Source organism: Myiozetetes cayanensis, unplaced genomic scaffold (assembly GCF_022539395.1).
Source record: "Myiozetetes cayanensis isolate MyiCay16 unplaced genomic scaffold, myiCay2020 scf7, whole genome shotgun sequence".
Classification (NCBI taxonomy): domain Eukaryota; kingdom Metazoa; phylum Chordata; class Aves; order Passeriformes; family Tyrannidae; genus Myiozetetes; species Myiozetetes cayanensis.
Window position 1 is genome coordinate 2,618,632 of NW_026087964.1, and position 25,312 is coordinate 2,643,943.

The 25,312-nt window shown below is 41.4% G+C and overlaps 2 protein-coding genes across 2 annotated transcripts in view; one reads left to right on the forward strand and one right to left on the reverse strand.

Annotated features, from left to right (window-relative positions):
• The window catches only part of POLR1A (RNA polymerase I subunit A), a 31,605-nt gene extending 7,060 nt beyond the window's left edge, over positions 1-24,545 (forward strand). Inside the window, exons 10-34 of the mRNA XM_050338078.1 lie at positions 1,101-1,274; positions 1,467-1,589; positions 2,291-2,518; positions 3,930-4,184; positions 4,539-4,730; positions 5,491-5,634; positions 6,103-6,286; positions 7,469-7,551; positions 7,664-7,822; positions 8,114-8,212; positions 9,068-9,220; positions 9,413-9,495; positions 10,262-10,427; positions 10,950-11,171; positions 12,409-12,623; positions 13,266-13,433; positions 14,116-14,251; positions 14,950-15,107; positions 16,060-16,174; positions 16,779-16,895; positions 17,403-17,684; positions 18,280-18,480; positions 19,226-19,343; positions 20,509-20,673; positions 23,108-24,545. Coding sequence (XP_050194035.1) covers positions 1,101-1,274; positions 1,467-1,589; positions 2,291-2,518; positions 3,930-4,184; positions 4,539-4,730; positions 5,491-5,634; positions 6,103-6,286; positions 7,469-7,551; positions 7,664-7,822; positions 8,114-8,212; positions 9,068-9,220; positions 9,413-9,495; positions 10,262-10,427; positions 10,950-11,171; positions 12,409-12,623; positions 13,266-13,433; positions 14,116-14,251; positions 14,950-15,107; positions 16,060-16,174; positions 16,779-16,895; positions 17,403-17,684; positions 18,280-18,480; positions 19,226-19,343; positions 20,509-20,673; positions 23,108-23,208 — 4,041 coding nt within the window. The 3' untranslated portion in view covers positions 23,209-24,545. The remainder of the gene's footprint in view (positions 1-1,100; positions 1,275-1,466; positions 1,590-2,290; positions 2,519-3,929; positions 4,185-4,538; positions 4,731-5,490; positions 5,635-6,102; positions 6,287-7,468; positions 7,552-7,663; positions 7,823-8,113; positions 8,213-9,067; positions 9,221-9,412; positions 9,496-10,261; positions 10,428-10,949; positions 11,172-12,408; positions 12,624-13,265; positions 13,434-14,115; positions 14,252-14,949; positions 15,108-16,059; positions 16,175-16,778; positions 16,896-17,402; positions 17,685-18,279; positions 18,481-19,225; positions 19,344-20,508; positions 20,674-23,107) is intronic.
• PTCD3 (pentatricopeptide repeat domain 3) overlaps positions 1-25,312 on the reverse strand; it is an 822,782-nt gene that overhangs the window by 22,825 nt on the left and 774,645 nt on the right. The gene's annotated exons all lie outside the window — the stretch shown is intronic.

Genomic DNA, 25,312 nt, shown 5'->3' on the forward strand with positions numbered 1-25,312 from the left:
TCCCAGCAGCGGTTTTTGCCTGAGCTGTTGGAGCGTGTGCTGGTGGAGATGTTCTCCGTAGCTGTTTTATTTTTCTCCCCTCCCCTCCCCTCTTTCCTCTCATCTGCCTGCTGCAAAGGGGAAAAAATTTTGCTCATATTCTGTTAGTCGTGGGTTTCGGTATTGGGTTGCTGTGTGTGAGACATAACGGGCTCCTGTTTCTGGAGAGGGAAATGCGTACGGCATAAACAGCTCACGGTAAAACTTTGCCACTGTCTCATCACATGAAAGGTGATGGGGGGAAAGAAGCCCCTTTAGCTTCTAAACCTAGTAGAGCCAATTGTGATTGTGGTTATTTTTGAGCACTGATGTCTAAGTAGAACCAAATAACATTAGTTACGTAACAATGCTTGTCTGCTGCTGACCAGTTCACATGGTTGAATAGTGGCAAATCATAATGTCAGTTTGCCTTGTTTGTTCATCTGTTGTATCGCTGAAAGTTCTTTGATACTGGACTCAGTTTCAGCTGAATTTGATTTATATTTGAAGTGTAAAACATTTTGAAAGCATACGGTTGCTCAGAATGAAGCCACTGGGTGGAGCTCCATTCTCAAACGTGTGACTGACAGGAGGTTAATGCGTTTCGATGTGGTTGTTATACAGACATTTAGACTGAAAACAGAGTGATGCAGGTGATAAAAGCACTTGGATTTACATTATTTTTATCTAAGAATAGAATTTTCTAATTACAGTGATTCATAGCATGGACTGACTTAACTACAGTGACCTCTAATTTGGAAAGAGGACTGTCACCTAACAGCTGATCAATTAGCAATCATCTTTTAAAATCCCACTGGTATATGTAGCTGTGGTTTTTGTCAGTTTTTAAAGCTTGACAGCAGACCTGTCTGAGGTTCTTGGTTGGAATAACCTGAAAGTTAAGTTTACACTGTTAATTCTTTGTTGTTTTTCTTTTTTAAATTAGTTTCTTTAAGGAGGTGCAAAATAATGATGAATGTTTCGTTTGCTATATTTAGCACTCCAATTAATACTATAATTTCAGCCTAGTAAATAGAAGATATTTTTTGTTAAGTCCAAGTTTCTAATTTCTGTTTCTGCAGGAGATGGGAGGGGATAACGAACCTCTGGACCGTTCTGTGCTGACAGCAATTCCAGGACAGAGCATTGCAGATAAGCTGTACAACAGTTGGATACGTCTCCAGAGCCATGTTAACATTGTATTTGACAGTGACATGGACAAACTGATAACAGAAAAATACCCTGGAATTCGTCAGGTGCGTAGCCAGCACAACCTTAAAAACGCTGGGCTTTGTGTGTCACGGACAGCTAAAACAAGAGAAGCTGGTGGAGTAAGAAAAAAGTGAATTATTTGTGGGCATTTTCATGACATTCATCACTGTATACCTGGAGAATCTGTCTGATGTTGCATACTTTCACGTTTTAATCGTCACCTCCTGTTTTCCAAGCTGTTGGAGAAGAAGGAAGGGCTGTTCCGGAAGCACATGATGGGCAAGCGCGTGGATTTTGCTGCTCGATCGGTCATTTGCCCCGATATGTACATTGGTACCAATGAGATTGGCATTCCCATGGTGAGAACAGATAAAAGAGTGTTTCTTTCTGGGGCAGCTGGGGACTGAATTACTCTGTGTTGCTGCTGTGTGTTAATAAGGAGCACTTAACACTGAAAGCCACATCTGAGAAAGAATGTTTAAAAAAAAAAAAAAAAGGAAAAAGCTGTATTTGCTCCATGGGATTTAGAATTGGTGCAAACTTTAGATCCTGTTTCTCCTGTGGTCTTTGTGCAGTGTACTTTGTACAGCTGTGGCAGCCTTTAAGAAAGGCCATAATAACAACACCAGCTCCATCCATCCTTAATGATTTTTAACCACACGGAGCCTGAGTTTGAGCTTTTCATTTTATCACCTCTTCTGGTTGCCTATTGGCAAATAGTAGAACTGGTGATACTGTGCTTTTTCACTGTATTTGTGGGTTTGTTTGCAGAATTGAAATGCTTTTTGTTTTAATTGATAATTTTTGAGTTTCCTTTCCTGCTGCAGTAGAAAACTGTAAAAATGACATCCTTTCTATTCTAACAGTAGAAGATTTTAAAACAGAAGTTTATTTATCTGGCAGTAGAGTAGACTAAGGAGGAGATGCCTCCAGGATCTTCAAATAATTTATGTTTGCATTGTGTGAGTTAATATTTGACACTGTTTTATCAGTGGCTTTTACGGTTTCAAGCTGAAGTTGAACAACGTGTTATTTCTCATCTCTTTTCCCTCCTGTCCAGGTATTTGCTACCAAACTGACTTACCCTCAGCCAGTCACTCCCTGGAATGTCAAAGAGCTGAGGCAGGCTGTCATAAATGGCCCAAAGGTTCACCCTGGGGCCTCCATGGTCATCAACGAGGACGGGTCTCGCACGGTGCTGAGCGCGACCAGCCTGACCCAGCGGGAGGCCATCGCCAAGCAGCTCCTCACTCCTTCTTCAGGAGCCCCCCAGTCAGGGCTGAAGATTGTGAGTATGACAAAGGGATTGGCAGAGCCCTCCTGCACCTGTGGTGATATTTTTTTGAGATAATAATACTTACTGTCTCGCTCACCAAGACTGCCAGGGCAGGGTTGTCTCGTCTTGTAGTAGGTGGTTGAGGAAAATCTGTGGAGTGGGAAGAAAAACATGATATTTTTTCAATTTCTAAACCCCATTTTTCCGTCCTGAATTTTACTCTTTTCTTTTAATACGCAGTGTGTGGTGTTCACCTTGCTAAGATGCAGAGTAGTCTTTTGCAGCTGACTGTTCTCGGGAAGTTTAGCAGCAAGGAAGATAAAACATTGCTTTCATTTCATGCTTTTACATCCTCCTTCCTCCCCATCCTTCTCAGCAAATTCTCAGCAACTGAGGAGGTTGTAGCGAGGTGCAGGTTGGTTTCTCTTCCCAAGTAACAAGTGACAAGAGTTGTGCCAGGGGACATTTGGATTGGATTTAGGAACAATTTCTTCATCAAAAGGGTGGTGAAGCATTGGAATAGGCTGCCCAGGGGCAGTGGTGGAATCACCATCCCTGGAGGTTTGTACAAGACGTGTAGATGTGACGTTTAGGGACATGGTTTAGTGGTGGCCTTGGCAGTGCTGGGTTAAGGATTGGACCAGGTGATCCTAGAAGTTTTTTCCAACGTAATTCTATGTCAGTTGTTTCTTCTCTATGCTACAGCTTAATCAACCTTTGAAACTTCTTAACTCTATCTCCTTCCATTTCAAGAGTTAGGAACTTACTATTTATCTGCTAGGGCAGAGGTTTTGGGGTTGAATAATCTTTTCACATTGTCTGCTATGTATTACCCTACCTGTAAGAGAGGTATGGTAGATTTGACATTTAAGACTTGAGTATTGCTGTGATGTCAGTCCTCTCAGAACCTGTCACAGAGGTAAACATGACAATATTTAGAGTGTACAAATAACTTGTCATACTCCTGTTGATAACCACTCAAGTGAACATATAGGTGTTACTGGAAGAAAAATTAAAATGAGACTCTTTTGAGAGACCCTGTTCTAGATAAAAATATATTGTGTTATACTCAAACCTGACATTATAACTCAGAGATCCTCTGCTTCACCTACTGGGTTGTATTATTACCTTATCCTAGGATGTCCAGGGTTGGGTGTTTTGTGGCAGGTATCAATTTAGCCCAGTGGGCTTATTGATTTGATCCCTGTGGTTTGTGGGAGTTAATGTGTGGTTTGGTGGAGAGCAGAGGGTGTTCAGGGGCAAGCAGTCTTGATTGATTCTCTCTTTGAGTTTCGTGCAGAACTGCAGAGTTTTGTGCACACTAGAAAGAAAATGTCTGTGGTGTGTGTGTCTTCAAAGGTGCAGTCCTTTCTGAGCCATGCATGGAAATGCCTTGTAGGCAGCAACCAAATTTCCCTTGCAGGTGTGTCGACATATTAAAAACGGAGATGTCCTGTTACTGAACCGCCAGCCCACCCTTCACAGACCTTCCATCCAAGCTCACCGGGCCCGAATCCTGCCTGGAGAAAAAGTGCTGAGGCTTCACTATGCCAACTGCAAGGCTTACAATGCTGATTTTGATGGAGATGAGATGAATGCCCATTTTCCACAGAGCGAGCTGGGCAGGGCAGAAGCCTACACCTTGGCCTTTACTGATCAACAGTATCTGGTGCCAAAGGCAAGTGAAGCTGTCAGATAAATGTACTCCGATGTGAAATGACTTTGGTTTGTTTTGTTTGTTTTGTCTAACGATAAAGGAGAGAATTTTGAACAAAATCTATTTATTTAATTTTGAGTATTATTCCTGGGTTCTGTTCTTTCTCCACCTGTGGTTGTGTTCATCTGAAGAAGGCCCAGCACATCCAGTCTTGTTCCTTTGAATGTCAGTGTCCAGAAGAGCTTTACTGGAGTTGTGCTGTAATTATGAGTTCTTTACAAATTACTTCAGTGCTTTTACCCAGGGGGAATAATTTTGGGAGCTGGACGCTTATTAACCACCCCCCCCCAACCCTTTTTCTTGTTATCTCTTTAGGATGGGAAGCCCCTTCCTGGCTTGATCCAGGATCACATGGTTTCTGGAGTCAGCATGACGATCCGGGGCTGCTTTTTCACCAGAGAGCAATACATGGAGCTTGTGTACCGAGGCCTGACAGACAAGAAAGGAAGAATCAAAACCTTTCCTCCTGCCATTATGAAACCACAGCGATTATGGACAGGAAAGCAGGTAGTTTATAATGTACTGGGCTGAAGAACACTGGTGGTTCCATAGTAAGCAGAATGCTGATGCTAAAACCAGGGCTGCTCTGAAAAGCCAGATCCCATCATGTGATCAACACCACGTGTAGATCTTGGTGTGTGTTCTTGAGCTGTGAGAGTCATCTTCCATTTAAAATGACAGAATTAGAATAGTACTTCTGGGTATTGCAGATAAAAGTGTAGTGGTGCAGGTGACAGGCATGGGAGCAGGGAAGGAATATGTTGGTCATAGTAAACTAGGTTGTGCCAGTCAGTGCTTTTAAATCTCTGAACTTAAAGGCTGTAGGTAAATATTCTGGTATTTTTTTTGGTGGAGATCATCATTAGATTGATGTAATATCTGGGAAACCCAAGTGAGTGCAAGAGAGCTTAACATTCAGTCTAAGTATCATGTCTTATAGCAGAGTAGGAGAAATTCTCTGCCAGTTTTTCATGTAAAAGCCAACAGACAGCTCTTTGTTGTTGTTGTTTTTAATTTTAATCTATCTAGTTATTGGAAAAGTCTTTGCTTCCATATGTTTCTAAATAATTATGTGTCTCATCTCATTGATCTTTCAAAGGCTAGAGTAGCAAGAGGGTGCTTCTGTCTTGTCAGATTTCCAAGCTTTTAAAACTTCGCTGTCAGTGGAGAAAATCCATACAGGATGTTGCTTGTCTCCTCCATGCCAAATTCCTTATATTTATATAGGAAATAAATAGTTCCTGCCACTCTTCCTGCTTCTTTATAGGTTGTTTCTACGTTGTTAATAAACGTCATCCCGGACAACCACGTTCCACTGAATCTGACTGGGAAAGCCAAGATTGGTGGGAGAGCCTGGGTGAAGGGACCTGCAAGCTCATCTCTAAATCTTGATTCAATGTGTGAGTCTCAGGTATGCAGCAAGGCTGGGGCAGCAGAGAAGGGGGCAGCTCTGGAGGTTGGGGCGGGCTGTGTTGTACTAAAGTTGTGTATAGGAATGGGAAGGGCAGCAGACAGATGGCAAAGTTAAAAGCAGATATTTAGCAAAAGTTACTGCCAGAAGCGGGTGATTAAAGGATAGGCCTGGGGATCACGAAGAACTCTCTTCTGGCCCTGACTGATGCAGATTCCATCTGTTTTTGTTAGGCCATGTGTCTTCATTTTTGGACTTTATAGGTGGAAAAATACAGATGGTGTTAGAAGTTTTATTTCTGCTATAAATTCTGGAAGTACAGATAATCTGACCATATTTAACTGTTCACCAGCATGTGAGCTTTTTGAACTTAAACCTGTTTTCACATGGATTACATGGAAAAACCTGTAGAGGTCACAGTAAGATCAAAATTTCTGTTTTCCTGAATGGCTGTGTTTTATTTTCCAGGTTATTATTAGGAACGGGGAGTTACTGTGTGGAGTCTTGGACAAAGCTCACTTTGGCAGCTCTGCCTATGGCCTGGTCCATTGTTGCTACGAAATCTATGGGGGTGAAACCAGTGGGAGAGTGCTGACATGCCTGGGACGCCTCTTCACTGCTTACCTGCAGCTGTACAGGGGCTTTACAATGGGTGAGTAACTGCAGCACCTCCTGACATATAAAACAGACATTGCTGGGCATAATACATGCTAATTCTGTAAAGAAAATTTAGCAAGAGTACCCTAGAGTGGGACTCTTGCCAGCCTTTTTTTGATCTTTTTATTTTTCCTTTTTCTGGTTGGTGCATAAGCATAAAGTACAACCTTGAGTATGTCCAACAAGTTCTCTCTTGTGTCCATCCTAGTCAAAGTGTACACAGTCTAAATGCCCTGTGTTGAAATTTTTAGATCAAAACCTCCTATTATTACCTCCTAACCTCCCTGTTATCCTTTCTGAAAAAGAATTGTTGCATAGGAAGCAGATGGAAGAACTTTGAGAGGTTGTTCATCAAGTCTTGCACCATTCTACTGTAAAACTCTTGGTAAATGTCTGACTTTCATTATAGCTCTGCAAACTCATGCAGGAGTTGTGGAGAGACAGTCAACTGTTGGACAGCAATAGTGAGGAACCAACAGACTGCTGTGAGCCAAGGAAAAGGGAAGGATATCTTTTGGAGTGAGGAAGGTGATTTGTCAACTGTAGGGCACAAAATACGTGTCTGGAGAGCCAGGGTGCAAAAACCAGTTAGGAAAAGGTAACGAGCCTGGGATTACTAGGTAGTTAAAACAATAGAAAATGAGAAGTGGGACTGGAGCAGGAGTGACCATTTTAGTGACTTTGGCAGGACTCCTTCCAAATAGCTTAGAGGAGTTAGGGTTCCAGTCTTTAATTTGTCCTGTTGTTCTCCTCCTCCTGTCATCAGAAGGGTCTGCATTTTTAGTTTACCTTTTCTAAAAAAAGGTAGGAAATGCCAGATTGAGCAAAGTTCAGCTAACAGGAATTTTGATGTGGATGGAAGAGGAAAACCAGTTTGGTGTGGCTAGCCCATAAAACACTTGTTTGTGCAAGTGCACCAATTAAAAATTTTTTAGAGACTGTTGAATTAAGACGTCTGAAGTTGATTTTGCACCCTTACTGCTTAGTTGATGTTGCATGGTTTTTTTTGGATGACCTACACCCCCAATTTTTTTTCTTGTCAAACTGCAGAATTATAACTTTAATTGTGACTTTCTTTTCCAGCTCTTTGCTCTCAAAATCCCTGACCCCAAATGCAGTTCCTTCCTCAGTTCTCTTTCAGTTTAGATCATTGTGTTCCGTGTCTCTTCTTTAACAGGGATTGAAGATATTTTGGTTAAACCCGAAGCAGACCACAAAAGAAAAAAAATCATTGAAAAGTCAAGGCAGAGTGGCATTGGAGTAAGTCTGTTTTGCAGATTTACTTTTTCCCCATAATTGAAAATTTTTGAAATCCTGCCCTGTTTAATCATGCCTGCTTAACACCTAAAAACGCCCCATATTTTACTTTCAGGCTGTTAGAGCTGCTCTTAATTTGCCAGAAACAGCATCGTGTGAAGAGGTCCAAGGGAAATGGCAGGATGCCCATCTCTGCAAAGACCAGAGGGATTTTAACATGGTTGATATGAAATTCAAGGAGGAAGTCAACAGTTACAACAACGAGGTTAACAAGGTTGGCATCACAGCATCTGTGCATACTAATCTTGTTTAGAGATTTTCTTATTAAGTTAATGAGGGGTTCCTGACTCTTCTGAAGGCTGAAACTTCACACACTGCCTCTCCACCTCAGCCTTGTCCTCCCCGAGTGAGATGGCCTAATATTCAAGATGCTTTTAAAATTATAAATGGAAATATTTGTGATTGTCTTTTCACTTCGTTAAAGCCTTCACCAGGAATTGCTTTGGTTCATTATTTTATTAATAATGTTTGGTTTTGTTCCCTTCCCTCCACCACAACTCTTTAGGTTTGTATGCCCCTTGGTCTCCACAGGAGCTTTCCAGAGAACAATTTGCAGTTGATGGTACAGTCAGGAGCCAAAGGATCCACTGTAAACACCATGCAGGTAATCACAGCCAGAATACTCAGCAGCTACATGTGTTGGTGTGATTTGAACTAGAATGTGAGCTCCTGGGAAGCTCTTGTGGGGATATCTAATACCAAAGCAAGATTTTTTTATTCTGGACTGTGGCATGGAAAAATTTGAGAGGAATGTAATAAAGACCTCAGTGGGTGATGGAAGAGAGTCAGTGTTTATTATAATCTATTTTTGAATCACTTCTCAGTACATGAGGATTTATTGCAGCAGCAGACCTGCTTTTCAGAAGGAATGCTGCATTTTATGCAAACAAACCTACTGTAGGAGAAAGGATTTTTCCTAGCCTCTGTTGGACATTGACCCTTCTTTCCTTCTTCCACTACTGAATAGGAACAACTAAATCTTTGATTTTGGTAGAAATGGCAAGGATGCGTTTTCATTTTGCTTTCTGCAACACAGACACCAAGGAAAAAAACACTATATAAAAATGTCATCTAAAATTCTGCCCCTGATGAGAGAGAATGACCAAAGTTCAAAGTGGTTTTGGTTTGAGATTTTTGGGGTTTTTTTGGTACACTGCTGAGAGATGGTGAGGATAAGGTAGGGACCCCCAGAGAAACATGCAGAATGAGAATGAAAATGTTGAGGATAAGTCATCGGGCTGGAGTAACTGAAAAGACCAGATGAAATCTTCATGTCTTTTCTGCCCCTCGGTAGCAAGAACGTTTCATGAACAAGTCAACATTTTGCCACTGAGCATTTAGTGAACATTTTACTTTTTTTTTTTTTACTGTATTTTTCAAGAAAATTTATTAAAGCTTATGTGAGAAAACAAAGTTGGATGGAAAAGTTATGTTTCTTTTTTTTCCTGTCCACATTTAGATTTCTTGTTTGCTGGGCCAGATTGAGTTGGAAGGTCGGAGACCCCCACTGATGGCATCTGGCAAATCACTGCCCTGTTTCCAGCCTTATGATTTTTCCCCCAGCTCAGGAGGATTTGTGACTGGCAGATTTCTCACTGGGATCAAACCTTCTGTAAGTTTAATAGAGCTTATGTTGATGCTGAAGTTTATTTAAGTCTTGGTATTTTAATACCGATCACCTGCAATTATGGATAAATTAACTTTGTTCACCCTGGTTTCATATGGAGCTTTTGAGGAACAGCTTAAATTTCCATTCTTGGTGTACTTCTCAGCAGAATGATGATGGTATTGTGCTTGTATTTAGGAATTCTTCTTTCACTGCATGGCTGGCAGGGAAGGTCTTGTGGATACAGCTGTCAAAACCAGCCGTTCTGGATACCTGCAAAGGTAAGAGGCTTGGTTTAGAATTGGAGCCTTTAAAAGGTCCTTTTGTTTGGTTGGTTGATTTTTCTCTTTTGTGTTTTTTTTGGTGTTTGTTTGGTTTTTTTTTTGAAGAGTGCTGTAGACCAGAACTGCCTGTATTGCTTAGACTAACTTCACTGTACTTCATGTTTACAGAATTGTTTACTATCTGAATGTTGAATGTTTGTTCTAAGTCCAGTTTTCTACAGGACTAGATCAAGTGGAACTTTATTATCTCTAACTTATCTCTGGCACATGGCAGCAGCAGCTTCTCCTTTTGGAGAAATCTGTTTGCTGGTACAAGTACAGATGTACAAACTCCAGGCAGCTCTGGTTTCTCTTGGCCACGTTGAGTGACCCTCATCTTTAGTCAGGCAACATCTTCAGTGTATAGAAGAAGATGGAAGCTTGTAATTGTTTCAGAGGGATGTCCCCTTCTTTCAGACCACTGTTAAAGAGTGACAGCAGCAACTGTAACTTGCTGTTTCATTTTGAGTCAGGTCAGTCCAAGGAAAGTGGAGGGAGCAACAGGCTGAAAGCTTCAATATCGTTATGCGTTTCACCTGGTTGTTGTGTCTGTGTGGTTTTTGGCTTCCAGAATTCCTGTTCAGCCCTTAAGTACACTTAAGAGGTTAATGAAAATAGTATTTTTTGTATTAGAGTTATATCATCAGTGTTGCTTTCCAGCCTCTTTATAGCATTTTTCTCTTTTTTCTCTATTTTTTTTTGTTTCTCTTTTCCTCTGCGATAGGTGTATCATAAAACACTTGGAAGGACTGGTAGTCCAGTATGACCTGACTGTACGAGACAGCGATGGCAGCGTGGTGCAGTTTCTGTATGGAGAAGATGGCCTTGATATCCCTAAAACTCAGTTCTTACAGCCTGAGCAGTTTCCTTTCATTGCAGAAAACTATGAGGTAGAACACCTAAGTCTTAAGTATTTATATGGGGTAAAGGGGAGACTGAAATGCATGGTTAACATCTGGCAGATCTGTCACGGATCCAGTGGCAACAGTTGTTTCTCTCAGTCATTCTCAGAATAACCTAGGTTTTTATTTGCCACTGTATCATTGTATTTAAAAGATGGAAGTAGATCTAAAGTCTGCAGCATGATTTAAGTCTCAATTTTAGCAAAACACCAAGCACTGTTTGTTTTAACTCTGCAGTTGAATTCAACAAACATTACTTTACTTTACAGGCTGTCAAGTTTGATTAACTTCCTTTTACCAGTGTCATCACTGCTTATTACAGAATGGTGATAATAACATAAAGTTATAAGGAGTTTTGTCTCAGTTGTGTTGAAAACCGGTTTTGTAAGTTGTTTTACAGCAGCTGAACATTTTAGGTAGCAGCAGATGACCTTTTCAGTTTGCTTTGCCTTTTCTGCTACAGCAGTGAGCGTAGAGAGAAGAATAATCACACTCAGAACTTGCTTACAGGTAATCCAGAAGGCAAACCATCTGGATGAAGCTTTAGCAAGGATGGAGGCTCACCAAGCTAACCAGCAGTTCAGAGCCATCAAAAAGTGGCGAGCCAGGCACCAAAGCTCTGTGCAAAGAGAAGGAGGTTTTCTGTTGTTTTCCCAAAAGAAAATGGCAAGTGTGAAAGCACAGATTCCAGGAGGTGAAATAAAAAATGGAAGAGATCCTGCTACTTTACAGGTAACGCAGAAGCAGATGAATTGACCAAACCATTCCAAAAAAGTTTCAGAATTCGGTCATTTCTTTTTTTAATCGCTTTGTATGTCCCAAAGTGTTTCACGGTCTACTTAAACAAGTTACCTTTTGAAGGAATCATATGTCAGCTGTGGGTGATGAAGCTGAGAATTATTTATTAAAAGTCTGTGGGCCCTAGTGCTGGGGCAGGAGCTAAAAACTCTGAGGTAAATCTGGTTTTAGAAAACAGCTCATGTTCATGGATGGTTTGGGGGGATTGTTCTTGTTTGGTTGGTTTTTTGGTGGTGGGTTGTATAGGGTTTTTTTCATACACAAAGAGTAAATCTCCCTTGCATGGACAGATATCTGCTAGCTGGATGAGAACCTGTTTAAATACCAAAGATCAGAGGGCTGAGCCAGCCCTGCCTAGCATTTCCAAAAAAACACTCTGGCTTAAGCCTCTTGAACATCACAGCACTGATCCTCTATGATGTGGCTTCTAATGAAGATTGTTATGTGTGGACACAAAATGCAAACAGGTCCTGCTTTTTTCTTTCAGTAGATAGGTAGATGCAGATACATGTTTGTCTCAGTGTATTAGAAAGCTCAGTGGACAGATCTCAATGTCACAAGCCAGTTCTTCCTTCATAAAACAGCAAGGCTTGTAAAAGATCAGTTCAGCTCATTTTCTGAATTGATTTTTTTTTTTTAAAGTTGGTATTAGCTATTTCTTTTATCACATGTGACAGTTGAAATGTTACTTGAAAAACTAACAGACTGAAAAAGAGAAATAAAACCTATCAACATGTGTAATAAGAACTCTGCTGGACTTCTGGACTTGAATGTTGAGAACTGAAAATCAGAGAAGCTCCTTTTTCATGCCAGCTTTGAATGGGCGAGGTGATAGTCAGCTAGAAGTAAAGATTTAAGCATGTTGAGAGGGTTCACTCCCAAGTTAAAATAATTCCTAGAGGCTGCATTTCACTGGTGTCTGGAGTAGTTACTGTGGTTAGTTAATGTGTCAGACTGTTTCAGGCTTGAAAAGCATCTTGAAGTCATTTGGCCTCAAAGGTGTTTAGTATCAGATAAAGGAGAACACCGTATTTGCAGCTGAGCTGTTTGCTGTGTTACGTTCACCCTTACAGTTTCCACAGGTTATCTATTTCTCCTTTGCTGCTGCTGGAAGCAGTGTTAGGTGGTTGTGGAGAAACCAGTCTGCTTAAAAATCTCCTCTCCTTTTCAGTTATTGAAGATGTGGTATGAGCTGGATGAGAAGAAACGAAGAAAGTATCTGAAGAAGACAAATAAATGTCCTGACCCAAGCCTTGGTGTTTGGCGTCCAGATACTCATTTTGCATCTGTTTCAGAAACATTTGAAAGTGGAGTCGAAGGTTATATCAATAAATGGGAATCTGAGAACAGACAAAGTTATATGCACCCAGCACTTTCTTCTGATAGGTAAAAACTTCTCTGCTTCTGCTTCTCTGCACTGAGCCAAAAATCAAAATACCTTTTTCGACTGAGTTTGCTAAAACTGAAAAGCCTTTAACCACATCTTGTTTTTGTTGTGGCCTTTGTGAAGCAAAGCAGTGGGTTTCAGAATGGTTCCTGAAAGCCAAGTGTGCTTAGTGTGCAGTGGGAGGCCCTGGTTATCTGTTTCTTCCAAACCTGAATTTTCCATGCTGCTGAGGGCTTTGGCAAAGCCTTTCTGGAACAACAGCAGTGTATTACTGTCCCTCTGCATATAAAGTAATACTTTACAGTAACCTTAAAACCCAAAATATGCTCTTGACACACCTTGGAGTTATCAAGGCAGTTAAGAAGAGCAAGTGGGAGTAAATGGACTCTCTTCTGACATTCTGGGAATTGGCAGCAGAAATAAAATATGGTTTGGCCAAGGCCCCAGTTCTGGGTTAATGGTCTGTGTTTGTCAGATCCGATTGGGATAGAGAATTTTACAGTTTCTGGAGCGTATTTATCCATAAATTACCAGGAGAAATTGGCTGAAAGATGTAATTTTATTGAACTGAGCAATGTTTCAGTCTTGTCTGAGTTCTTCATTTTGTACATTGAGCTAAACCTCTTATTTCCTGTCTTCAGATTAAAGGATTTGTTGTATTTAAAGTGGCAGCGATCTCTTTGTGACCCAGGAGAAGCTGTGGGTCTTCTTGCAGCTCAGAGTATTGGGGAACCTTCCACACAGATGACTCTGAACACCTTTCACTTTGCTGGCAGAGGTGAAATGAATGTCACATTGGGTATTCCAAGGTGAGAAAACTGTGTCCTCAATGGGTCCTTTATTTCAGGCTCTTAGATACATAATTGTGCTTAATCTCACTGGCAGATATATTTGTAATTTTGAGGGTGAATGATCCTTCGGTTTAATAGAAAATTTTGCCTGTTAAGAACTAGTTTAATGTTTTAAAGTTTTACAGTTACTTTTTATCTGGAAAATGAACCAAAATATCTGTGAAGGCCACTTACTTTTATCTGATACACAGCAAATCATCAGTTTGTTCTGAATAACGTGGGAGCTGACCTGGCCTCATGTGTGGGTGTGGGATGCCTTAGGTGGGAGGTGACTGTGTCACTTCAGAGAAGCAGGGAAGGGGAAGAACGTGAGGAAGCATCCATTATGCATCTGTAGGGAACAGACTTCATTAAGTTCTTCTGTTCTTGGAACCATTTATTACAATCTCTCCTCTTTTCCCACAAGTGGGGGGAATAATCTCGTTGAGGCAGTAGAGCTGCTGTTGTGCTGGGCCTGGTGGGGGACCAGAACAGTGAAAAGGAGCAGTGCAATGGTGACCACAGCTCTTGGTGCACACAGCTTTGAGCTTTGGTGGAACTGGCAGTTGCTGCATGCTGTCTAATGGAATGAACTAGGTATGCATCTGATTGCAAAGTGCTTTTTTTTTGCTTCATTTGAAAGATCATTCTTTGTTTAAAGGTTGCGGGAAATCCTGATGGTGGCCAGTGCAAATATTAAAACGCCAATGATGAGTGTCCCTGTGTTCAATACCAAGAAAGCCCTCAAGAAGGTGAAACATCTTAAGAAACAGCTCACAAGAGTGTGCTTAGCTGAGGTGAGCCTGATGTCCAGTGCATCCTTTGAAAATCAGCAAAACAAAATCTCCTGTTTGAGCTCATCCGTAGGTCTGGCTTAGTAGGAGTTTCCATTTGGGAAGGTTTAACTGTGAATGCAAAATGAGAGGGTCCTTTCTCTCCACCTGTAATGCCTGCTAGGAACTGGAGTGTTGGAAGGAATTGCAGTGACTGTGGCTGTGTAAGACTTAATTTAAGCTGTAGAACCCTGTCACAGGCTGCAAACTCTCAAATGTAAAGGAAAGGTAATAGTTCAGAGCAAGCAGCAGTATAAATGGCAGGGAGGATTTATGTTTGCTGCCATAGCTCTGTCTGGCTTTTTGTCAAGCTCATTTTTGACAGTCTCTAAAATTGGAAGGGTTCTGCTTTGTCTTTGAAACAAGATAACCTGGCTGTGACTGGCATAATAGAGACCTTTCTGTTTGCCCCCCACCCCTTCCCCATCTCAAAATGGCTGTGCTCAAAATGTGGTCTTAAGCTAATTTTTGGGAAGAGTTTAAGCCAAAAACAATGCAATAGTGTAGAGTCCTGTTCCTCAGGAGCTGCCACAAAAACCTCCAGAAAAGTTTGCCAGTTAGACTTGTATAATTCTGGTCTCCAGTGGAAAGTAGTGGAATTGCAGGGAGTGAATGAAGTGTCTTCATCAAAGAAGTAACATTTTCACTTGGGGCTTCTGTAGGTCCTGCAGAAAGTGGACATAGAGGAATCCCTGCACGTGAAGCAGAAGCAGAACAAGCATCGCCTCTACAAAATCAAATTCCATTTCTTGCCCCATGAATATTACCGAGAGGAGAAGTGTGTGAGGCCCAGGCAGATCTTGCACTTCATGGAAACAAGGTGGGTGTGCTTTCAGGTATCTTAATATTTGCTCTTCTTTCGCCTTTTCATGAGCTCTGCATGTTGTTTATTACAGCTGATACAGCTTTCAGAGCACCAGCTTCCTGTGGATGTGCTGCCAGGAGCATTTACACAGTTGTGTTTATGTCTTGAATAAAACTGTGGAGCTGTGGCACAGTGACAGTGTAGAATTGTATCAGGGGAGACCTTTCACATGTCCCTGATACAGTCAGAGAAGAGCCAAATAAGCAACATCTCATTCTTTATCTTTGGATGCTTAAGCACTTATTACCAGCAAAAATGTTTGAATACTTTAGGTATCCCTTGGTGCTCTCATTGAACAGAACTAAACATTTTCTTTTTTTCTTTTTTCTTTTTTAAAGTATTTTAAAAAATAAATCAATCAGAAAATGCTGGCTTATTTTTCCTCCTTTCTTTTTAGCCCCTGCTTCTATTCCCGTGTCTGACAAAATCTGTGTAGTTAAAAGTAGAACATTTAATGATAAGGGTCTATTGAAAGCTATTTTTGTTTTGTAAGAAGCCTTCATTGATTTCTTCCTCCTTCAGGCCACATGAGTTCAAGCTGGGTTACTTTATTTTGTATGTGCTTGTTGGTCTAAAAGGAAAAAAAGTCCAGTAATGAACCATCTCTTCCTAAGGTCAATTTGATGTGCAGATTTTATATGCAGATGAGCATATAATTTTAAACTTTGGATGCATGGCTACATCTGTGATAGTAAGAGAGCTGATACCAACCTTTTGATTCCTAAAGGAATAGGAAAGGGATGAGAAGAAAAATTTATTTGCCTTATCCTAGAATTGCTTTTGCATTCAGCAGGGAATATGTCCTGTTATGAGTTGACTGGGCTTTTCAGCCAAAATAAATTAATTTTCTGACAACTTGACTGTGGTGCTGCTGAGCTTTGATATTCTGGGTTGCTTCTTCTGTCAGGTTCTTTAAAATTTTTCTGGAAGCAATTAAAAGGAGGAATGCAAAGATGGCATCTTTTAGTGAAGTCAGCACTCGGAAGACAACTCGGAAGGATTTGGATGATGACCAAGACAAGGTACAGAAAAACATTTCCTGAAAAAAAAGCCTCCCTTCCTTTACCTGTTTTTCAGAACCAGCATTTGGAAAAGTGTAGCGTGTTTCAGTGTGCACAAAATGTGTGAATACTAAATTGCTACTTAAATATTTTCTTCATGCATAAACTGTCTTTGCATTCTCATAAAATTAACAGGGAGAGTAAAGGTTTTGTGTATTAAATCCTAGTTTGCTGTAGTCTGAAAAAGCCAGTTTATTTTAGCTCCGCTGAGACAATAGCATGTTACTCTGTTTGCTCCCAGATCAGTGTCCTGTTGTAGCAGTGGTTGTCAAAACTTTTACAAAAGTCTTTTGTTTGTTCTTTTGCCTGTTCCTTCTACCACTCCCCTCCCATCAAGGACTGTCATAAGCAGTCTGATAGCTTATCCATCTTGCAGATACTCATCTTTTTTAGTGCTAAAGTTACCTTGAGTGTAAGTTCATTTCTTTATAGTAGAGGGCTTACAGAATTAATTTGTCCTTAAAGGTAGAACACCGAACAAGTGATTGTTAAATTCCAGATAATGGTATAAAGCCTTTTGATGCTTCCCAGCAGCCTCATTATCTGCTCTGTCATGTGTTTCTAGACACAGAATAATCAGGAAGCTGCAGCAGAGGAAGAAGAGAACATTGTTGATGCAGAAGCTGATGAAGGGGATGGTGATGCTACAGAAAGTAAACGGAGGAAGAACCAGGAAGAAGAGGTAATGACTTTGTAGGTGCTCAGCACTGCTCTTTAATTGCCTGTTTCTTCTGCCTGGGTTTGAGTTGGGAAGGAAAACTTCCATTGAAGCAAACTGCTGAAAAAGCCCAAACCCCTCTTGAGAGGAGATAGGAAAATCTCTGCTTTGTGCTGCTCAGTTTTCATTTGGATCTCTTTGGAAGCCTTTTTCTTCAGGCACTGCCTAGATGTGTCTTAACTTCACCTCTTGCTAATTTCATGCCATTAATTGTTTTTAAAACTTTACTCTGGTTCTTAATAAATGCTCTCCCTGGCTCTGCCTGTTTCTCTGGGTTCAGTACTTCATACTTTATAAAGCAACAGAGACTGAACTGAATCTATTGTATTATTTTCTTTCCAACAGAATTGCGTTTTCATTGTGCCATAGGTGAGATACTTGCAAATCAGCAGTGAAGACTAAACTGTTGATGGTGTGCTTTGTTTCTGTGCAGGTTCTGGCTCAGATAAATACAACGTTGTTTCTTTGCAGGTCGACTATGAGAGCGAAGAAGAGAATGGGGAAGAAAACGTTGATGAGACTCCAGAAGATGAAGAGGCTGAATCAGAAAAAGAAGAAAAGACTCCTGGTGCTGAAGAAGATCAGAATAGAGCAGAGGGTGAAGAATCTCAACCTCTCTCCTTCGTGTCTCAGACTAAAAAAGGGAAAGATCGATTGCTTCAGGCAGCAGAGGTGCGAGTAAATGCCGTTCTGGACAGCCACCCATCCATACAGGATTACACATTTGACACCGAAAATGAACTTTGGTGTGAGGTAAGGTGGTGCTGCCTGGATCATCTGTGGGTGGTTGCACGCAGCTCCCATAACAAATGGATCTTTGCAGTGCAGTGCTGCTGTTTTGTCTCAGCAATCCCGTGTGAATGCAGGAAGTGGTACTGCAAGTGTGCTTCTCGACACAATTTTCAGTAATTTCTAATTTTCAGAACACCTGCTGAAACTTCCTTTTAAAAGCCAGTTGTTGACAGGTTTATCGTGTTTTTAATCTTTAAATACGTGATGGACTGCTGTGCAGCTCCTGATGAACAAAAGTGATGGCTGGGCTGTTGAAAAAAATCTAAACACCTTAAAAACCCTAACAAACAGATACCCATCCTCTCTCCCCAAAGAAAGCCACCCCAAATAAACAGTCAGTGTAAGTTCAGAGACTTGAAAGCAATGTGGATGACTGACCTTGGGATGGGGAGTTCGTACTGGCATCATTCAGCTCTGATTCCAGTCAGATGTTTATGTCCCTAAACACACAACTTGGGTGATTCCAGTTGTCTGCTTTTGGCCTCAGAAGAAGTAGGTTGTTTATTGAGCCTGGTGTTCAAACTTCCTTACACTGTGTTGGTTTTTTTCCTGCCAGGTTTCGCTGGCGCTGCCGCTGACGAAGGTGTACTTTGATGTCTCCTCCTTGCTGACCTCCCTGGCACGCAGCACAGTGATCCACGAGGTGAAGGGGATCACAAGGTGCCTGTTGAATGAGAGCACCACTAAGGAAGGAGAGAAGGAATTCGTTCTGCACACTGAAGGGATAAACATGGCGGAGCTGTTCAGATACTCTGACGTGTGTAATCTGTTTATAAACCCAGACTTGAATGATCTTTTGTATTCTAGGGGATGATGGATGCCATTTCAGTTTATCAGGGGTGATCTGTAGCCTTTTCAGCCTTTAAACTCTCTTCCTCCTCCTTTTTACCCCCAGATCTGTTCAGAGCTCAGCAGAGCCTTTTCTCAAGGGCAGCTTGCAAATCAGTGTTTGTGCAGCAGCCAGTGCCTAATGACAGATGATTTCACACCATGCTGCTTACTGTCTCTCTAAATGTTACTCGAGGGAGTTCTTCCATCTCAATGAATTGCAGTGCTTGGAGATGAATAGTTCTGTTACCCCATCTGGCCCATAACTACAAATACAGGATTGATTTAAGATATATCTTCTCTTTTGCTGAAAAGTTCTGGCTGTCTGAGACACTGGGTGTTGCATTGTGTTCTTTGGAAGATTTAAACACATTCCTCTGCTGCTTGGGATGGCTTGTTAGTTTGCTTTGTGTAATTTCAGTTAATTTTCTCCTGTGGTGAGTTTTGATTCCAGTACTCCTATTCATGTGTATAATGCTGCTTAAACATAAATCCCTGGATCATTTTGGTCTGTGTTTGACTCTGAGCTGCTTCCTCATTGTTCTGTAACTGTTGGTGCTGCTTAAGCTCATGAAAAATGGAGGAAAAAAGCTATCTTAGCTTAGCTTAAATTATTTGGAAATACAGAGCGACTGTCATCCTAATTTGCATCTCTGTTTTTTTTCCACTTTTAGATTTTGGACCTGAACAGACTTTATTCTAATGATATCCATGCCATGGCTAAGAATTATGGAATTGAATCAGCCCTGAGGGTGATTATAAAGGAAATAAAAGATGTATTTGCTGTATATGGTAAGATTTCGTTGTATTTTTAAAGGTAGTCTTTAATACCATTCGATGGGAAAATGTAGCCACAGTGCTTACAGTTATGGTTTTGAATGATCATTCCATTTATGTGCATATTTTTAAATTGCAGGTTTTCATCATTTTAATTACTCCAGTGTCTTCTGCAAAGACCTCATTAGTTAATTATTAAGCTGCTTTTAATCAATAGAAAATACATTAGATGAGGTTGAATTTATCCCCCCCCTTCACAGAGCTTTTCTGTTCTATTTTTGCAAGCTGGAAGGTCCAAACAAATTAATTATTGATGTCTGAGGAAGCCAACTGTTAGACTTGCTTAGTGGCCCTGAGAACAGGATCAATCTTGCCTCATCGTGGCTTTTTAATGACGGGAATCTAGGCACCAGAGATTTTATATCTTCCCTAAAATAGCTGCATCTGCATTGTATGGATGTTCTTCTCTCTGAATAGATTATTCAGGGAGTCCAGCCTGGGGAGGCTGCCTGACTTAGGCTGCTCAAGTTAGGCATGTTGAATTGCCCTTCAGTGAGCTGGGTCTTGCTGTGGATTAAACTATTGAAAAGAGGGAAGATTAATACAGTGGGAATTTTAGCAAGCAGTTACATCAAAGGGATTTGCCAGCTGGCAGCCCAGAAGGGTCTCACCTTCAAGTTGCTCAAGAACTGCTTGGTCAATGTTGACAGAGCTGTTAATGATCCCCCATTACACAGTTATTTAGAAATCAGTGCTACTTCTTTTTAGCCTAAAAAGGGTTTTTTCTGTAGATGCACAGAGAATATCAAAACCTTTCTGACTCCAGAGCCCAGGCCACTGGGTGAGGGGATAGAGCTCTGTCCATCCCAGAGGGATGGATGTGCAATCTCTCTCTGCATAAACAGAGGCCTTGCTGATTTTATGTAGAGAAACTCTGCACCCTTACAGCATTCCTGACATTGCAGTTTCCCTGGAGAGAGAGTGGTTTGTATTAGAGGTCTGCCTCTCTTGGATATCTGAGGGGAGCAGTTAAGGCAAATACACACTGGCAGAAGAATGTTAATGGAGATGTTCTCCATGTTGATTGGTTCAAGGGGTTTAATTTAGATCTGATTTATTTAAAAAACCCACCCACTTAGCCCTCGAATGCTCTGATGACTGCTCTTTCTTGTGTTCTAAGGGATTGTGGTAGACCCTCGGCACCTTTCACTTGTGGCAGATTACATGTGTTTTGAAGGAATTTATAAACCACTGAATCGCTTTGGAATTCAGTCCAACTCCTCCCCTCTGCAGCAGATGACATTTGAGACCAGCTACAAGTTCTTGAAGGAAGCAACAATGATGGGTGAGTGGTTTAGTACAACATCTCTTGCTGCAGCATTTCACATGTGCTTGGGTTTTGTTGTAACTTTCCACTATTTTCAGTAAAGCATAATTGCATTAGAAAAAAAAATGCCAGAGGCTAAAATTTTAATTAAGCCCTTGCCCAGGAAAATGTTCCAGGTGTTTTTAATAAAATTCTGTCAGCTTAAATGAAGTCAGCTCCCATATGTAATTTGTGGGGTCTGTGACTCCTTGCTTTAAGAATTAGATAGGCATTTTTACAACAAACCTTAAGGTTGTTAAGATTTGTTATAGCAAAGCTTTATAACAGACTACTAAATCTGCCTTTTTCTGTCTCTGCTATTAAAATTGTCTTCTCTGCTTTGTTTTGTGTGCCTCTCTTACAACTTCCATATCTTCTCTAGAGTTTCTATTCAGCATTTTATTGTGAGAACAGACCTCCTGGTTGTTACTTTGATTTAGCACTTTATTATCTTTGCATTTTTCCTCAAACACAGGCAAAGGCTCAGGCTCATTTGTCTAATGGTAGGTTTCTGGTGCCATTTGAGATTCCCAAGAGTATCCTTCTCTAGTTGCCTCTCTGGAACATGTAGATACCACATGGCTGTGTGGATCAGTTAGGACATTTGGAACACCACTAGCCATCTACATTTAAGGCCTTCTATCAAAATAAAACTTATGCTATCAGTCTGTCATTAGATTGTGTGATCTCATGCTTTGGATGCTACTTACATCTCCCTTTTGCAAATAGACTTGGTTTCTGTCACTTGCCCCCTTGGATGCTCCTGTGCTGCCTCCTTTCCTCCCAATTACAGATGGGGAAAGCCCTCATCTCCTCTGCTTGTGCCTTAAATTGCCTTGCACAGATGTCAGAGATACTTTTATCACTGAATTCCTTTTGGTTAATGCTGCTTTATACCTTTTCTGGGAAGGTAATTTGGGTTTTAATTTTTTTTTATTGGTTACAATTGACTTAATTCATCTGAAAATCATAAAAGGAAATTGTAAATCCAGGGTGAAACTGAGGAGGAAGAGGATGTTCTTGTGCAGTTGCACTCCCTGGATTTATGTCATATCACACACTGACCTGGAAATGAAATCCCCTGAGCTTTTTTGCCAAGTGAAATGTAGTTTATGGATAATATTACAAATAAAGACATGCAGTGCATACTGACAGAAGGGCACGGTGACTTGGCAGGAACGCTGCACTGATTACAAAGCAGAGGGAGATGATTTCACCACGCTGGAAATCAAAGCCATAATGGGGACTGCAGCAGCCTGGATCTAATCTGCTCTAATGTAACTAATAACTTGACTGCACAGTTAAAGAGACACTGCAAGGGAGCCTCGGGGCTGATGGTCCTGAGCAGTAAGAAGGAAAGAGGAAGGTTTGTGGCTGCCGTGCACAGGTTGCTGATCAGGGCTTGGTGGCATCACAAGTGAGATCCCTGGGCTGTTTGCTTGGAGAATGACTCTTTGTTACCATCACGTGAGCAAACAGGGCAGTTAGGACTGTCCTGTTTAACGATCTTACAAAGGAGCTGCTTTTCCTTCAGCTGACACACATTTAGGAGCAGCCATTTGGTTATCCAGCTGTGTCTGAGATCAGAGCAGCAAGCACATGCCATACACTGTGCTGTGGTGCAGCTCCTCCCCACATCCTCTGTGTGACAGAAAGTTCAGCAAAAAGCACATTTTGCTTGGCAGAATAAAGAGAACCAAACTTCCTAAAAGTTGAACAGTTTTACTTCCAGTCTTCTAACTGCTCTAATGATAAAATTCCAGCTTGCTGTAGTCAGGATGAATGAAAATCAGCCTGGTTGCTTATAAAAACAGTGGAAGCAAAACAATCCCAGCCAGACATGTCATCTGGAGTGCTTCCAAATTTCTGTGACATTATTTCGCTACAGTGAGCAACCACAAAATCGAAGGAATTCATGGAATGTCTCTCCAGTGAAAAGTTCCCTTCCTATCTAGCCAGAAGGATTTAAAATCCACATCAGATGGATTCACCCTAACAAAGGAAAAAGGCAGCAATGACAAGGGAATCTTTTTGGTTTTGCCTGACATGTTTGGTTTTTTTTTTAGTGATCTATTTAATCAGCAAAATGTGTTCAGTGGAAAGTCAAATCTGTGTTCTCTTAGAATTCAGAATGTGTTGTCTTTCCATGCTGAATAGGGAGAATTTAGTAATGTGTGGCCTAATTCTTTACTTGAACAAAAAAGATTGGGATGAGATAATAGTTGTTGTAGGGGGGTAGGAAGAGTTTTGGACTCTTGCTCCCAGAAATCGAAGTCAGTGTGAACAGCAGGTGGCAGAGCCTCTCTGGACCAGATGTCTTCTTGCATGTAAACCAAAATGCTTTCTTTCCAGCACTGATCTCTGAGAAACCTTTGGGCACCTCCAAATAGATTTTGTTTGGGTTCTGTTGCAGGTGCCCACGATGAGCTGCGCTCTCCTTCAGCATGCCTGGTGGTTGGAAAAGTTGTCAAAGGAGGGACTGGCTTGTTTGACCTCAAGCAGCCCCTGACATAGTGTTTTGGTGATAACTTAAGGCTTCTGAGTGAAATGTTCATAAGAGCTACGTGTGCTCTACAGCTCCACAATGAGGGCACGTGGCTGTGTCCCCAGTCACCTTCCCTGTGCCAGAAGGCTTCTCAATCCGGATACCCAGTGAGCCTTATCTATTTAAAGAGTATAGGAGCTATCCTTTGATCCAAAGAAACATTTATGTACTGTTCCTCAATGTAAAAAAATGAGATTACTGGTTTACACAGAAAAGAATAAAATGCAGGAGTCTGTGTGGGTCTCAGACAGGCCATGCAGCAGCTGTGGCAGGCACAAGTCAAAGCAAAATCTCTTTATGCTGTCTTAATTTCTGTGGGGCATCACTGGGGTGGGTGGTGCCATTTGCCTCACGGTCATTAACATGGAAAACTTCCAGCACTGGAAATAGCATTCCAAACTGGCAGGTATAGCTGGGCAGTGCTGTGCTTAACCTTCTACACTGTATTGGGGCATCTGTGCTTGAGGCATTTCCTCATCTTTGGCTGCACTGGGGTGCACTGCCATGACTTGTATAAGTTTTGGAGAATGCATTTTCCTATTCTGCTGTTTCATTTAGTAAGAATAATGTGTCTGTGACACAGTTGTTAAATTTCTGTATTAGCTGAAGACTGGAATTCAGAGTTTTCATGGTTTCTATAGGCATTTTCCAGTGCCTATTCTTATAACTTCTTTGTGTGGAACAGATCTCACACAGTGAGAGACCTGACTTTTGCTAAAGACTTATTCCTTAAATGCCAACATGAGCTGCTGTGGCAGCTGCTGACTACACAGAAGACTCCTGTAAGAATTACTGACACAGAGATTGTAAACTATTTTCACTTACATATTCTGTATCAAAGAGAATATTTAATAAAGGACGTTGCAAAGAAATATCCTGAACACCCTATTTTGTGGCTGTGGTACCAAGGGGAGTTCCCTATGTGGCCATCAGCCACCACTTTGGACTCTGCTGGCTGTTAAAATCATGTAGCCCAGAGCTGTTAGCCACTCCTTGAAAATCAGACGTGTTTATGCATTTGGTGTTAGTCAGAATGCACTGGGCACAAGTAGATAAATTCTTGAGAGTTTGATCACTACCATCTAGGCAAGTTCTCTTAACAGATTTCAATGCCTGATCGTTCCCACTGGTACCTCAGTGGGAAAGTGCCAGAGCTCCCTTAGCCATTTCAGAAGGGCCACTGCCAGAGGGGATCAGACCAGAGAGTGGGAGACGTTGGCTTGGGATTGTGAAAGAGCCTCTGTGGAGACTCCTGATGAACTGTTCTGCCTCAGCCCCTTAAAAATGTGTCACATGTCCTGCCAGTTGCACTGAAGCTGAACAAATGTGTTGGCTCAGCAGAGGTCCGGTTTCACTTTGCAAATCTTCATAAAAGATTTCCTTGTGTCTTTCTCCAGTCTTAGCACCTGCTGTGCATTTCTCAAAAACACGTTGTTCTGCAAACAGTCATGAGAGAATTGGTTGGATACAGTCTGGGAAATGGTTAGATGGGGAAGAACAAGCGTCATACGAAAAGACTTCTACTTCCAGGCTGCCAGTCTGTACTGGCACACACCTTTTGGTGAGAAAGATTCCCAAGAGGTGTTCAAAGTCCCCAAGTGAAAAGCATCAGTGCTACAATTCCTATCTGGAGATGTGGCATCCTTTAGTTCTCAGAAGAGTTTGGCCTAAATAACTCATTCATCCAAGTAGGTGGTCAGTCAGTCCTGCTCTCAGGTTCTCGAATTCTGATGATTCTTTAAGTAGAGCCATTTGGAAAATGTGCTCAGGCTGCAGCAGGCTGAGCCAACCTTTCTGTGTTCGAGTTGCCTTTAAAATTTTGGCACAGATCTGGATCCAAACCCCAATTCTGATTGTACTGAAAGAACTGGCACTGTAGGAAAGTCCTGAACACAATTCAGATCTTAGTCAGGAAAAAGAAGGAGGTGGTTTCTCCTGTTCGTGGACAAAAGTCATAGGGGAGAGACGACCTCAGATGAGAGTCCATGTCTTTAAGGCTGGAGAAAGGCATGCTGTTTTGGCATATAAATGGGCTTGGTTTATATTATGAAGGAGAAGCAGCTGAGATAGCAA